This window comes from Octopus bimaculoides, chromosome 1 (genome assembly GCF_046866305.1).
Source record: "Octopus bimaculoides isolate indiv1 chromosome 1, ASM4686630v1, whole genome shotgun sequence".
Lineage (NCBI taxonomy): Eukaryota > Metazoa > Mollusca > Cephalopoda > Octopoda > Octopodidae > Octopus > Octopus bimaculoides.
The window spans coordinates 110,575,342-110,589,012 of NC_142928.1; the positions used below are offsets into that span (position 1 = coordinate 110,575,342).

At 36.2% G+C, this 13,671-nt stretch overlaps 1 protein-coding gene across 1 annotated transcript in view; it reads right to left on the reverse strand.

The window, feature by feature from the left end:
- Positions 1-13,671, reverse strand: part of LOC106881422 (nucleoporin NUP188) — a 475,282-nt gene that overhangs the window by 127,264 nt on the left and 334,347 nt on the right. The window contains exons 15-16 of the mRNA XM_014931808.3: positions 11,610-11,699; positions 11,170-11,235 (exon numbers count right to left, since the gene is read on the reverse strand). Of these exons, the coding sequence (XP_014787294.3) occupies positions 11,170-11,235; positions 11,610-11,699 (156 nt within the window). The remainder of the gene's footprint in view (positions 1-11,169; positions 11,236-11,609; positions 11,700-13,671) is intronic.

Genomic DNA, 13,671 nt, shown 5'->3' on the forward strand with positions numbered 1-13,671 from the left:
GAAAGGTGATTTTTTAAAAATTAAACTAAGTTTTTAATATCACCTATCACTTAACACATGCACATCCCAAACTTGCCATTCACTTAAGAAAGAAACCAGTTTCCCCATTTGCTTGTCATATACAACGACTATCAATAAATCACAAGGATAGACACTTGATAAAGTGGGGCTGTTCTTATCTGAACCTGTATTCAGCCAGCTATATGTTGCACTTTCAAGGGCTTGCAAATTATCTCAAGCGAGAGTTAAGAGGGACCACTTACATGAAGAACATAGTCTGCAAAGAAGTATTATTGGATTGAAAGGTGTATGCAAATTGAAATGTGTATTGGCTCTGACTCATTGCTTTGGCTTATAAGTTACCAATGATGCGGTTTTCAGAGTATGCCATGTTGCATTAAATTTTTACCCCTGTGAAATTGTGATCCCTATATTTTACAAATAAAGTAATTTCTTTACAATAAAATTTTTGTTTTCTAGATATGAAATTGTGACCATGTAAATTTTAAAATGTAATTTTTTTCTGTTAATGGGGTAAATGGTGCAGCTCTTTGGTTTACCAGTTCCAGTCAAAAGCTCCAACCCACGCTAGCATGGAAAACAGACACTAGATGATGATGATGATGCAACTAGACAGCTAAATGTAGTTATTAGCATATTCTTAGACACTGTAAAATAAACATCACAGAAAGATAACTATTATAATCCTGAGGAAAATAAAAGAAAATGGCAGCAATAATGATATGAAAATGCTGTTGATTATCTCATCAAATGCTCTGTACATTCAGCATTTATCATTAACATTTTTTCATTTTTGTTTTTAAATGAGCCTTCTGATGTAACTAAATTTTCTGCTGGTCAGAAACAAGTAGATCTTAACAAATCAACTAGACAGAAACATGAAAAAAAATCACATAAATAAAATGTGCCACACGATCAATATCATGCCTCACAGACAGGAACTTATCAATCAAAGAAACACTCAAAATATAAAGATTTACAAATATTGAATGTGAAGGCAAGCATATATCAGTGGCCTTAGAAGTTATAAAAACAGATGTAGACTACAAAATATGAACTTATTTAGAGGAGGCTTTAACCCAAGAAACCTGTTCAGAAAGCAGCCACAGTTTTAGGAACAATGATTTATAGAATCATAGCCAATACTCATGATATAAGATATAAAAGAAAGCATGAATATAAAAAATATAAACTCAAAAGAAACATAGTAATGCTGTTGCAGATGCTGCTACTGCAACTACTACTAGACAATAAAGAACTGATGCTCAGCTGGAGAAACTACTAAATCTATACATGAATTAGGCTGTGATAACAAAATAAGAATATGATAAGACTATGTCAAGGTTACATGAACAGGAAGCAAATGAATTAAAACTAGAATCATTAAGATTAAGACACCAGACTCAAAGAATTAGGACAGAACCACCCACATGTGTATATAGGAGAAGTAGAAGAAACTGATAAGTGACAACAAACAGAAGTGAAGGAAAAAGAGCGCAAGGGAAGAGTGAAGCTAATAAAAAAATTTAAAAAAATCAAACTCAATGCCAGAAATGAGATATCTTCGATATAAACTATAGCTTCAATAAGTCAAAAGTCAAATGAACTCAAGAAGGTAGATAAGAAAACCAGAAAACTATTCACTCTAAATCCATTATTTTAAAGTGGATATAGATAGGATAGACCTACCTCACACACAGGGATACTTGATATAAAGAAAGTGCTTTTAGAAAATAACAAAAAGGGGCCAAGGAAAATATATAGAAAACAAAAAGAATGTGATCAGTTGAACATAGTGTGGGGATGAGGTGAAATGGAAGTACAGAATCAGTATTGACCAGAAGGCAAGGAGTGAGAGAGGTCATATGAGTGGAAGTAGAACCAGTGTGGATCTCTTTTGCTTTGGGTGACTGTGCTGTACAGAAATGTGTAGATGCATGGATTAGAGGGAATTTGCCATTAGGTTCTGGCAAGAAGTTAGGCAGCTAGGACACCCATGGATATAACCCAGCTGCAAGAGAACCAAAGAGGGATCTATTCCATCTCAATCACAGATTTTTAATTAATTTTTTTAACTAAACAGTTTGAAACTTTGAATACTTGTAGAATTTCTCATGTAGAACACAGTTTACTCTGAACGTTTTTGAGGAAATTTCCTATGTTAGAAGTTATTTTGTGTTCAAGTTGTCGTATTTGGGTAATTTCAACCAATCAATGACGTGTATTCAGTTGAAGAAAGCTACTGGTGTTTGCGATAGTAATCAAAGAGGAACAACTTCCGGGTCATCTCTATTAAATGTCACCACTCTGTACTATTCATCACCTTTATCCTTCCTTCTTTTCTAGTCAGCACTGTGCATTCCTTAATCTTTCCCTCTCTCTATTCATCACCTTTATCCTTCCTTCCTTTTTAGTCAGCACCACGGATTCCTTACTCTTTCCCTCCCTTATACACTATCAACTAGCAACCAGCGAGCAAACTTGTCACTGCCACTACAATTACCGTATTTTCCGGTGTATAATCTGCTATTTTTGTTTTACCTTCATGTTTCAATAATGTTATTTTTAATCTAATGAAGACTTTTATATTTATTTCTTTATTGCCCACAAGAGGCTAGACAGAGAGGAGACAAACGAAGACAGACAAAGGGATTAAGCTGATTACATTGACCCTAGTGCATAACTGGTACTTATTTAATCGACCCCAAAAGGATGAAAGGCAAAGTCGACTTCGGCGAAATTTGCATTCAGAACGTAACGGCAGACAAAGTACAGCTAAGCATTTTGCCTGGTGTGCTAACATTTCTGCCAGCTCGTCGCCTTGATAAAGACTTTTATATTGACAAAATGTGTTCGTTGTTGATTATAATAAGATAAAATCATGACAATAATAATACATCTCATAGTTGTAAAATAAGACATTTTGAAACTACATATATGTCAACGACAAAAAGCTAGCTGTGGACTCATTGCTCTATGGCGTTGATTCTTCGAACAGAGTGGTGACATTTAGTAGAGATGACCTGGAAGTTGTTCCTCTTTGATTACTATCGCAAACAGCAGTAGCTTTCTTCAACCGAATATACGTTGTTGATTGGTTGAAATTACCCAAATACGACTAACATGAAATAACTTCTAAAATAGGAAATTTTGTCAAAAACATTCAGAGAAAACTGTTCTACGTGAGAAATTCTACCAGTATTCAAAGTTTCAAACCGTTTAATTAAAAAAAATTAATTAAAAATCTGTGATTGAGATGGAATAGATCCTCAGAAAGTAAGTGAATTGCACTTCATTCCTCATACTACATAAAGGAAAGTACACAAACCAAAAATAAAAACAAACTTCTGTGTGTGTATAAAGTACAAATTAGAAACTAACTATAGTGAAGAAAAAGTTTTAGAAAGTAGGAAAAAAAAGTACAAAACTAAAAATAGAAGATTAAATTAAACACATAATTTCAAAAATTACTGAAAAATGGTGAGGAAAACCTCTTGACAAGATTTAACAGGAGGGAAGTATATCAACATGAAAGTCAACAATGATTCTAAAGCTCTGGATTAAAGGCAGAAATAGAAGATCTCTGGCCATAAAATAACTATACTAATAAAATAATGAAAGACAGCAACATCAGCTTCATTCTATGCAATCAACACAGAGATAAAACTGACCACATCATTTCTAGCTGTTAAATCCTTTTGAAGTCTGAAATATATCGACAAACATGACCAGAGTAAGAAACTGTGTTTACTATACAATATGGTGACACATCAAAATAAAAAAAAAACAAATCAAGAATAGGTTGTATAAACATGTATAAAACTAATTTGTGACAATGGCTAATCAGACTGACAAGGAAATCGAAGTAAACCATTATAAAAAAAAATATGAATGAAAATCTAAATAATCATAATTGGGGTACTGAGTATGATAAAGAAATTCATAAAAAAAAAAAATTTTAAGAAAACCATGATCGGATTACAACTTCAAACACAGTCTTAGAAATAGTGCTACAAAGCTCAGCACAGCCAACACAAGACTCTTCAAATTTGATAGTACAATTCATATAATGTACTATCTTCCCAATAATTTTCCAGTACTATAACACAAATGACACACCAAATTGATATGTATCTACTCAATCATCACCTATACTTATAATACAACACCTACCCCTCTTCAGATATCTGAGTAAATGTACATTCCTTAGGATATTGAGTACTCTCCACATCTACAATTACACCCCTATCCCTCTCTCAAATACTCATTTCTGACCTTTCTGTCATTGTTGGTCCCTCTCCCTCTCACCTTCCACTTCAACCTACACATATTGTGTACTCTCTAAATTTACATTTACTATGTTCAAGCCAACTCCCCTCCACTGTCTATTCTCAGTGTCAAGTGATTGGCTAAATGATCAGAGAAAGTGTAGAGTTATGAGGTCTCTCCCTCTGGTCCTGACTTATTGAGGACTGTTCAATCTGTCTCGCATTGGTGCTTTGAGAAAATGCATGCAGTACACTGTGAAGTGATTGGCATTAAGAAGGCTATTCAGCTGTAGAGACCAAGCTAAATGACACATAGTCCTTAGGAGCCATAGCTCCCAATGGGAAGTGACTTGCACTGACAACCCACTCAACCCATGTCAGCATGGAAAGTGTGGATATGAAATGATGACAATGATGAGGTCGAAACTATAAAATAGCTACAAGAAAACAGAAGCCTATGCTACATACAGTAACAACAGTGAAGAAATGTTTATATACACCGACAATGAAGAGCAAGATGTAGAGATATTAAGGACAACAGAGGGGGAAAAAATCAGGTAAAAGTTGGGTATTGGGTGTATATGGCATATTTCATCTTGGATCTCATTGCTTTTGTTTATATCTGGCATCTTGGATATGAAAAAAAATCAGTGCTGGCTATAATTTCTATAGAAAATCTGTAGAGATAACCTCAACAAGTGATTTAATAGCACTGTTAACACAGAAGAACATAGTATTGACTTATAAAAGTGTTTAATATACTTTGTAGTACATTGTGGTTGCATAACAAAATACTGTGTCCCTACACATCATTAACACAAGAATTATAATAAAACTATCTATACATAAATACATACAAAGCACATTAATTGTAAAATATGAGTGATATTGTATGCACATGAAGCAAATGGTGGTGAGTCTGGTGATAATCTTTTCTTTATTGGCCACATGCAATGCTAGGAAACAATAATAATGATTTCATTTATTTGCTACAAGGGCAATGCATGAGAGGATACAAGGACAAATTTCAAAAATGCAAGTTTACAGAGAACCAATTATTTAAGAAAAAAAAAAAACCTTATAAAAAAAGCAACACCAAAAGTATATAAAAGGGTTGAGATAACCCTGTAATTTCTTAGACAGAAGGTCACAAATGTTGTGGGGGATGGGTGTAGTTGATTACAACAACTCTAGTATTTATTGATCTTGGAAGTATGAAAGACAGAACATAAAAGACTTGACTAAATACTGCAAGGCACTTTCTGTGTAACTCTATTGATTCTACCATCTAAAATCATACTACTATAACTACTACTATTAGTACTACTAACAATAATGATCATCATAATAATAATAGCTATGACAATGCATTCAGTCAATAATATCAGTCATTTGATAAATTAGCTGAGGTAAGTACTTGGGAATAAAAAACTAAAACTTTGAAAGATGAAGGTAATTGCAATTCTAGTAATAACCAAAGCAGAAAGGTAGCACAATATTTACAAAATATAAAAAAATTATTATTACAGGCATTGCTTGCGTTTTTCATAGAATATTGTCTCCATGATAATCTTATCAGATGACATTGTATGTACTTTATTGGATATGCTATTTTTTCTGCCTTGTTTCTTGCATATGTAATCTGTAACATTCTGATTATAGTTTCTCTTAACCTATGTCTTCGAATGATAACATGTCAAGTAATGAATACAAATAATGATTGAAAGTGAGGAAAAAAAAAAATAAAAGAAATGTTAAAGAAGAACATGTTTCAATATTTGACACACATCACATATCATCTAAACAAGATCATAAAAATAGCAATTATGGAAACAAAATGTTTGACATGACAAACAAGGAAAAAAAATTACAATTACAACAATGAAAACAAAAAATATAATCATTAAAATAACAAAGCAATGAGAACACAACACTGGTGGTAATTGCAATAGTATAATAAAAGAAATTCCACAAACAACAGCATAATAAACACAACAGTTTACGAGCAAAGGAGCAACAAAGGAAAACAACCCCAAGATGAAATGCTTATTAAAATTCTTCAGTGTAACAACATCAGAGATAGCTCTTATACACATCAAAACTAAATTAAACTAATGAATTTTTAAAGAAAATTCTTATATATGGTTATGGGGTTCACTGTTGTAATTTCATTAAAGGTTCCCATATGACACTCATCTTTATGCTATGATGATTCCTTCAGTAGTCTTATCTCACTCTGTTTTTCACAATCTAGTATTTTGACAGTGTTATACAGTGGCCCTTTTCTGTCCTGGCACATTGGGGCAAGTGACTTTCACAATAGTTTTAGGTTGACCTGTACATTGTGAGAGAAATCTAACAGGACATAAACTATATGGAAGACCACATTGTATATGTACACACACACACACACACATGTATTTGTGTGTGTATGTGCTTTTCAGTGTGTCTTCATATACATACCATGTGGATAACACTGACATCTGTTTTTATCCCACATAAACAATTTGTCCTGCAGCTTAGTGATCCAACATGTAAAGATCAGTGAAATAAAGTACTTTACTTGAAAATAATTCAGAGTTGGCATCAAGAAGAACAAGTAGAATACTGCTCCAAGAAGACTCATCTAACCTTGCCTGTAGGGTAAAAGCGACCTGGGATGAGGTGGTGAAGCACGACCTTCGAACTTTAGGCCTCACTGAGGCAATGACCAGTGACTGGGACCTTTTGGAAATATGCAGTACGTGAGAAGACCCGACAAGGCAAGTGAGACCATAATCTGTGATCTCTGCCAGAAGTGTAGCCAGCTCACTAATCCGTATCTTTACTTCATTGGACACTAAAAATCCTGCTTGTGAAGACTTATTGAGGCAAGTGAATTTGGAATTTGAAATTTGAAATCGAAATCGAACTGAATCCGACGACTGGCACCCATTCCAACCTCTCCTTCATTGGACACTAAACTCTGCTTGCGAAGACCTGTTGGGGCAAGTGAAATTGTAACTGAACCATACTCGATGAGTGGTCACTGCGCCAGTGGAGCACTAACAGCACTGTCGAGTGTGTTCATTGCCAGAGCAGCTGTCTGGCTTCCGTGCTAGTGGCCCGTAAATAGCATCATTAGAGCGTAATCGTTACCAGCATTGCCTTCTAGCACTTGTGCTGGTGGCATGTTAGAAAATCAGTCGAGCGAGGTCGTTGCCAGTTCTGTTGGACTGGCTCCCGTGCAGGTGGCACGTAAAAAACACCTTTTTGAGCATGGCCATTGCCAGTACTGTGTGACTGGCCCTCGTGCCGGTGGCACGTAAAAGCACCCACTACACTCTCGGAGTGGTTGGCGTTAGGAAAGGCATCCAGCTGTAGAAACTCTGCCAGATCAGATTGGAGCCTGGTGCAGCCTTCTGGCTTGCCAGACCTCAGTCAAATCGTCCAACACATGCTAGCATGGAAAGCGGACATTAAATGATGATGATATATATATATATATATATATATATATATATATATATATATATATATATATATATATATATATGTATATATATGCATATGTATGTCTGTGTACATGTTTGTTTGTGATTACTTTACATTAGCATTCACTTCCATATATGTTACAATCAAAAAGTGGTCACGTTTAAATCAACAAATCAACTGCTTGCTTCAAGCCTCCAAAGTTTTGAGTGGAATTGGAGATCCCTTACTTGAAAAATAAATAAGATTTTGTGACAGGACAGGCATCCAGCTGAAAACACTGCCACAATAACCCATCCATTTAATCCATGCTAGCATGGAAAAACAGATATAAAAATGAACAAATGAATAAATATATATATAGTCTATAAATACATTTCATCCAGAACTGTTTTATGTGACTCTATTTAATTAATTCCGTACAAGTAGGGATTCACTGAGGATCAATCCTCAGCCCCCTCTTGTTCTTCATAGTCCTCCAGGTAATAATGGAGGAATTTAAGATGGGTTGCCCCTGGGAGCTCCTCTATGCTGATGACCTTGTTCTTATAGCTGAATCCCTACCAGAACTACTGGGCATGGAAGAAGGTCTAGAACCAAAGAGCTTTAGAGTTAATCTAGTAAAAACCAGTCTTAGTAGGTAGGAGATCAGACAAATTACAAATCCCCTCTGGTAGATGGCCCTGCTTGATCTCTAGAAAAGGCATAGGTAGTAACTCCATAAAATGTACCTGGTGTAAGCTATAGACACATAAGAGGTGCAGCAATATCAGAGAAAGGTTAACAGGGAAAATAGTTTTTGTGTATGGAAGGTGCACAGGTACAATAAACACTAAAAATGTATAGAAAATAGACTCCATATTCAGTGGGGAAAACCAGAAGTAGTTGACAGCTTTTGTTACCTAGGTGAATGAGTCAGTAGTGGAGGGGGATGTTTTGAAAGCATAGCTGCTAGAATAAGAATAGGCTGGGTAAAATTCAGAGAGCTCCTACCTTTGTTGGTAACAAAAGGTTTCTCCCTCAGAATGAAAGACAGACTGTATGATGCCTGTGTATGAACAGCCATGCTACATGGTAGTGAAACATGGGCTGTGACAGCTGAGGACATGCGAAGGCTTGAAGGAAATGAAGCTAGTATGCTTCGCTGGATGTACAATGTCAGCGTGCATGTACGACAGAGTGTAAGCATCTTGGAAGAAAAGTTGGACATAAGAGGCATCAGATGTGGTGTGTAAGAGAGACAAATGCACTGGTATGGTCATGTGGTGCATATGGACGAGGACAGCTGTGTGAAGAAGTGCCGGTCTCTAACGGTGGAGGGAACCGGTAGAAGAGGTAGACTCAGGAAGACATGGGAGGAAGTGATGAAGCATGATCTTTGGACGTTGGGCCTCATGGAGGTAAAAGTGACTGAAACCTTTGGTGATATGCTGTGCTTGAGAAGACTCACCAAGTCATGTGAAATCGCATTCATGGCTAATGCCAGTGTTGTGTAACTGGCACTTATGCCAGTGGCACATAAAAAGCACTCTTCAAATATTGGGTGATATGCTGTGTTTGAGAAGACCCAATGAGCCAAGTGAAATTTAAGTGGAGAAAATACAAGCTTCAAACAACCAATATGAAGGCCTCAACAATCTACATAATCTGCATAAAATCATCAACATCATCATCATCGTTTAACGTCCGCCTTCCATGCTAGCATGGGTTGGACGATTTGACTGAGGACTGGTGAAACCGGATGGCAACACCAGGCTCCAATCTAATTTGGCAGAGTTTCTACAGCTGGATGCCCTTCCTAACGCCAACCACTCAGAGAGTGTAGTGGGTGCTTTTACGTGTCACCCGCACGAAGTCGGCCACGCTCGAAATGGTGTCTTTTATGTGCCACCCGCACAAGAGCCAGTCCAGGGGCACTGGCAACGATCTCACTCGAAAACCCTACAAAAGCCAGTCAGGCGGTATATATATATATATATATATATATATATATATATATATATATATATATATATATATATATATATGTCTGTACGTATTGTCGTCGTCGTTTAACATCCGCTTTCCATGCTAGCATGGGTTGGACGATTTGACTGAGGACTGGTGAAACCAGATGGCTACACCAGGCTCCAATCTGATTTGGCAGTGTTTCTACAGCTGGATGCCCTTCCTAAAGCCAACCACTCAGAGAGTGTAGTGGGTGCTTTTACGTGTCACCCGCATGAAGGCCAGTCAGGCGGTACTGGCAAAGGCCACGCTCATCTCGCTCGAGAAACCTCATGTGTCACCCGCACAAGAGCCAGCCCAGGGGCACCAGCAACGATCCCGCTCGAAAAATCCCAGAACCCCACACAAGAGCCAGTTCAGTGGCACCGGCAACGATCTTGCTCAAAGAAATTTCATGTGTCACCCGCACAAGAGCCAGTCCAGGGGCACTGGCAACGGTCTCGTTCGAAAGCTATCGCGTGTCGCCCGCACATGAGCCAGTCCAGGGGCACTGGCAACGATCCCGCTTGAAAGATTTCATGTGTCGCCTGCACACGAGCCAGTCCAGGGGCACTGGCAACGAACTCGCTCGAAAGATTTCATGTGTCTCCCGCACATGAGCCAGTCTATGGGCACTGGCAACGATCCCGCTCGAAAGATATCACGTGTCGCCCGCACATGAGCCAGTCCAGGGGCACTGGCAACGATGTCGCTCGAAAGATATCATGTGTCGCCCGCATATTAGCCAGTCCAGGGGCACTGGCAACGATCCCGCTTGAACGATTTCATGTGTCACCCGCACATGAGCCAGTCCAGGGGCACCGGCAACGATCTCGCTCAAAAAACCTCATGTGTCACTCGCACGAAAGATATCATGTGTCGCCCGCACATGAGCCAGTCCAGGGGCACTGGCAACGATCCCGCTCGAAAGATTTCACGCGTCACCCGCACAAGAGCCAGCCCAGGGGCACTGGCAACGAACTCGCTCGAAAGATATCATGTGTTGCCCGCACATGAGCCAGTCCAGGGGCACTGGCAACGATCCCGCTCGAAAGATTTCATGCGTCACCCGCACATGAGCCAGTCCAGGGGCACCGGCAGCGATCTCGCTCGAAAAAAAAACCTCATGTGTCACCCGCACAAGAGCGAAAAACAAAATACACTGTAATTGTCAGACAGATAGAAGACAACATAAAAATGACAAGTGCAATAGCAAAAGTAAGCTAACAAGGGAACTTCTACAAGGTTATTTGCCCAGCTAGAAATTAACTAAATTTTCTTAAAATCACAGCCTAATATCTTTGAAAAAATGGGATCACTTTTGATCATAGGTCTTCTCAGTCAAGTCTGGCCTGAGACTAAAGAACAAAAACAAGAAAGGTAAACTTTAGAAAAAATTATATAAAAGCATAAAATCACCTACCTGTCTCCACATATCATTAGCAATAGATGGTTTACTCAAAAGTTGAGATATTACTGTGCAAAGAACCTGAAAATTGAATTTAAAAACAAATTTTCACTTGTAGTTTTATCACATTATGTTCTAAACATCTCCGCCTAGACTATAGAATCAAGGCAAAAATGTGTTTTTAAAGTGTGGAATTTGGCTACTCATTTTTTAAATGACAGCAGAGAACGAAGAAAATTATTACGCAGTTGTTTGCATTTTTATTTTCACAATTACTTCTTATATAAAAAGGATAGAAAACAAAATGAATATATATTGCTGTTGGCCATCATTAACTATCTAATTTGCTAACTAAATAACATTCAGTGCAACAAACATATTTTGTAACTTTAATTGTTATGAGGTTATAAAAACAAAAAAGGAAAAAAGAAAAAAAGGAAAGAAAAGTGTCTTACCTCTACGCCACCTACAGTGTCTTCCTGAAACTGATCAAGTAATGTACAGAGGAGGGTATATACAGTACAGTATGCAACTGATGAAACAACCTGGTGATGCAACAGAAATCCTCATTAGATATTGCAGATAATGCAGATGAAAAATCTTCAGAAAAAGATGTAACATGTGACATCTAATTAAGAAAACAATGAAATCATTGCCAGTTAGGAAACATATATTTGAAAAGATTTTACTAAAAAGAAAAGAAATATAATGAAGAGAAAAACCAAAATAAAAATATCACAGTTCTGAGAAATTAATATCTCAGAAAATAATAAGACAATTAAAAATGATTTCCTTGCTTTCTAAAAAAGTTTTTCAAAGTCACTGTATTGTTAATTGAATATAGGAAAACAATAGAGTTAAAACTAATAACTCTCTAATTGACTAAAACACTTTCATGAGCTAATTATTGGTCTACTGGATCAAAGAGAAGAAAGATGTTTAACTTAAGTTGATACAATACTAACAAATTTTAGAGAAAAATTTGTTTATCTCATCTATACAATTATTAACCCAGAGCTCATTTTATATTATTTAAGGTGTTGAATCATTCAAGTGCACTTTATTTCATCTTAGTCCATCAAGCTAGACTGAACCACACAAAATATTGCAAGATTTTGGAAACAAAATACATCAATATCAAAATTATTATAAACATCACATTTTCTATTTTCAGAATGCAAAGCTCTAACAACTATTTTATGATGAAAGTGAATGCTTTAAATAAAAATATTATTTCATTGGTTTTCCATAAATATATGATAAAAGTATTGTGAAAACTAAGTCTTCTATTTAAATTTGCTTTTAAATCCATCAGATAAGTAGCCTGTTGAAGATATATTTGCTATTTCATACACATGTTGACATGAAGAAGATATACAAAAATTACCTAAAAAATTTAGTGAAACTTTAATCAAAATTCTTCATCTAATTGTTTTGGATTGAGAAAAAATATTTTCTTCCATTTGTACTGTAATATTCAATTTTCATTTTCAAAGTTTTCCCTACCAAATGAATATTTTCTCAATAACATGAAAGGAACTAATAAAATTTTAATCTTCTCTTGGTTTAATATTTTACTGAGAATTTGAACAAAAAATTAGAAATGCAAAGATAGAAATTGACAAAGATGATGAGTAGAAAGCATACATTTTCAGACAGTGTTCAATAATTGTGAATATTTTCTCACTCATATCACTTGCTTTGTTAAAATTTAATTTTACTTCAATGTTTCTCAGTTCAAATAAAAGCCAGATGAGTAACAACAACAAAATAGAAAATGACTAGAATGACTTGATAAGTCAGAAGTTTGTACATCATATCTTAAACATGTTAATAAAATTGAAGAAATTACTATCTGACGAGATTCAGCAATTCAAGTATTACTGCACTGTTTGTTTCTTTGATATAGATTTCTTAACTTAATACCAGTAAGGATTTTCTGACAGATTAAAACAATAGCATAGACTACTGGATAACCTAGGTGTGCTGAAACAAAGCAGAAAACTAGAATACATACACAATGCCAAATCTTCTATCAATAAGCTATTTACTATGATCTGTGGAAAGATGCCAATATTTTTTATATACCAAACGATGATACTCTCTTAATGACAAACTGCTATCCTACCTTACTTGGTTCAAGGCACACTCCATCAAATATTCACTCTTAGCTAAAGAATTGTAAATTACAATTCTTTAGATATATTCAGTTTTGATAATTAGGGAAACATAACTGAAAATCAGAACCTCAAATCAAATTACTCCCTCATACTACAGACCATAGTTAGCTTTAAATTCATCTACATAACCACTGTCACTGAATGAATACAACCATGCTAAATGTTACACCAGAGCCAATTCTAACAATTAAGGCTGTTAGCATTGGCACTGATGGAGCATTTAATATGCCATTCCCAGAAATGTATCCCTTGATTTCATTGGCTTCTTGGAGTTTGGGAGTTTTATCTACCATGCAGTTTCGCCACAACCGTTCTCCCCTTTCCCACTTACTATAGC